Source organism: Etheostoma spectabile, chromosome 19, assembly GCF_008692095.1.
Source record: "Etheostoma spectabile isolate EspeVRDwgs_2016 chromosome 19, UIUC_Espe_1.0, whole genome shotgun sequence".
Lineage (NCBI taxonomy): Eukaryota > Metazoa > Chordata > Actinopteri > Perciformes > Percidae > Etheostoma > Etheostoma spectabile.
This window is the reverse complement of record NC_045751.1, coordinates 2,756,220-2,757,545: the sequence shown is the minus strand read 5'-3', so window position 1 is coordinate 2,757,545 and position 1,326 is coordinate 2,756,220. Positions and strand designations below refer to the sequence as shown.

The window sequence follows — 1,326 nt, the reverse complement described above, 5'->3', positions numbered from 1 at the left end:
AGAACATTTATTTATTTACAATACATTGTTCATTCACAAAGAAAAGTGGTGTCCTTAAAAGTTTGGATTTTCCTAAATTTTTTTAATTAAGGCATTAAGATCAATTTCCAAAAGAGGTTTTTTTTATTCCTCTTTTTAATCAACTTAAGCCTGGGTGTGTAAACTTTCTCCAGCCACTGTATGTTTTGTGCCCACAGCTGTTCCACATGAACACGTATGCAGACAAACACACACAAGCTCTAATGAAAGAGAGACTCACCCAGAGCGGCTGGTGCGAAGAGGCTGGCAAGGACTAGCAGGCGTGCGGTCCACATGGCCTCCTCCTCTTACCGCCCGCTGCTCAAGTTCCCAGTTGAGTTCAGTCTTTTGCTGGCAAACGCCCGAATCGGGTGCTTTCTCTATGGCACAGCTCTCTCCACTGTGCCGCAATCCCAACACCACCACAGGTCGAGCTGCTCTGGCGCCAGATGCCGTCCAAAATCTGTCAGAAAAAAAAACAAACATACATGTTAGCTGAAAAGAAGACTTTATATGACTGAGTAACAAACACACCAGATGGATGCACCATGGCTTTATCCTCCTCGCGCGCAGTCCTTATGGCATCGGGAGTTTCAAGTTGTCATCAAGTGACACGGTGCAAGTTGCTCAATCTCCAGTCAGCTGAACTCATATCTGGTGTGATCAACTAACCACTTAGGCGTTGCCAACCGCAAAATGTATTTTGGGATATTCTGTTGTTGTTTGCACATCAATGTGTTAACTCCCCCACCTTACCAGTAAATCACTCCCACAGAGAAACAAGAAGTAAGAGATGAAGCACACGCTGCTTTAGGCTTTGGCGGACAGCTATGTGCATGTGTGTGTGTATGGAGTATGCGTCTTTGCACATGCATATGTGCAAAGACCTTGTGTGTATTCTTGCAAGGCCTGATGGTATTTGACATAAGAAACGCGGCGGTGTTTTCTTTTTCCTGTGGGCATGAGCCATAAGTTCACAGCTTGAGCTGTTGCACCTGTGAATGTATTTGCACGGCCTAAGAAACGACTACTGTGCTCACGGGCTTCTCTCCAAAATTTTAGCCAACAAAAATGACTTCCCTGATCCACTCAAAGCTACACACCACCTCCTCTAAGATCACGGCAGTGCCGTCATCGCAGAGCGATTGCTTGTTAACAAAAAATGAATTGAATGAGCATCCAATGTGATTTATATAGCGTTGGCTTGTGACTGCTGTGAGAATGACACATAGGATGTGTCACTGCTCACAAAACCATGCGTGAAAATGTGGAACTCCACATCCCATAAGCGAAGTATGAATATAGAAA

General features: G+C 44.6%; 1 protein-coding gene across 1 annotated transcript in view; it reads right to left on the bottom strand.

Moving 5' to 3' along the window:
• Window positions 1–1,326, bottom strand: part of LOC116707102 (adhesion G protein-coupled receptor L3) — a gene marked incomplete in the record, with an annotated part of 258,534 nt that overhangs the window by 191,495 nt on the left and 65,713 nt on the right. Inside the window, 1 exon segment of the mRNA XM_032544265.1 lies at window positions 260–481. Within this exon segment, the coding sequence (XP_032400156.1) occupies window positions 260–314 (55 nt within the window).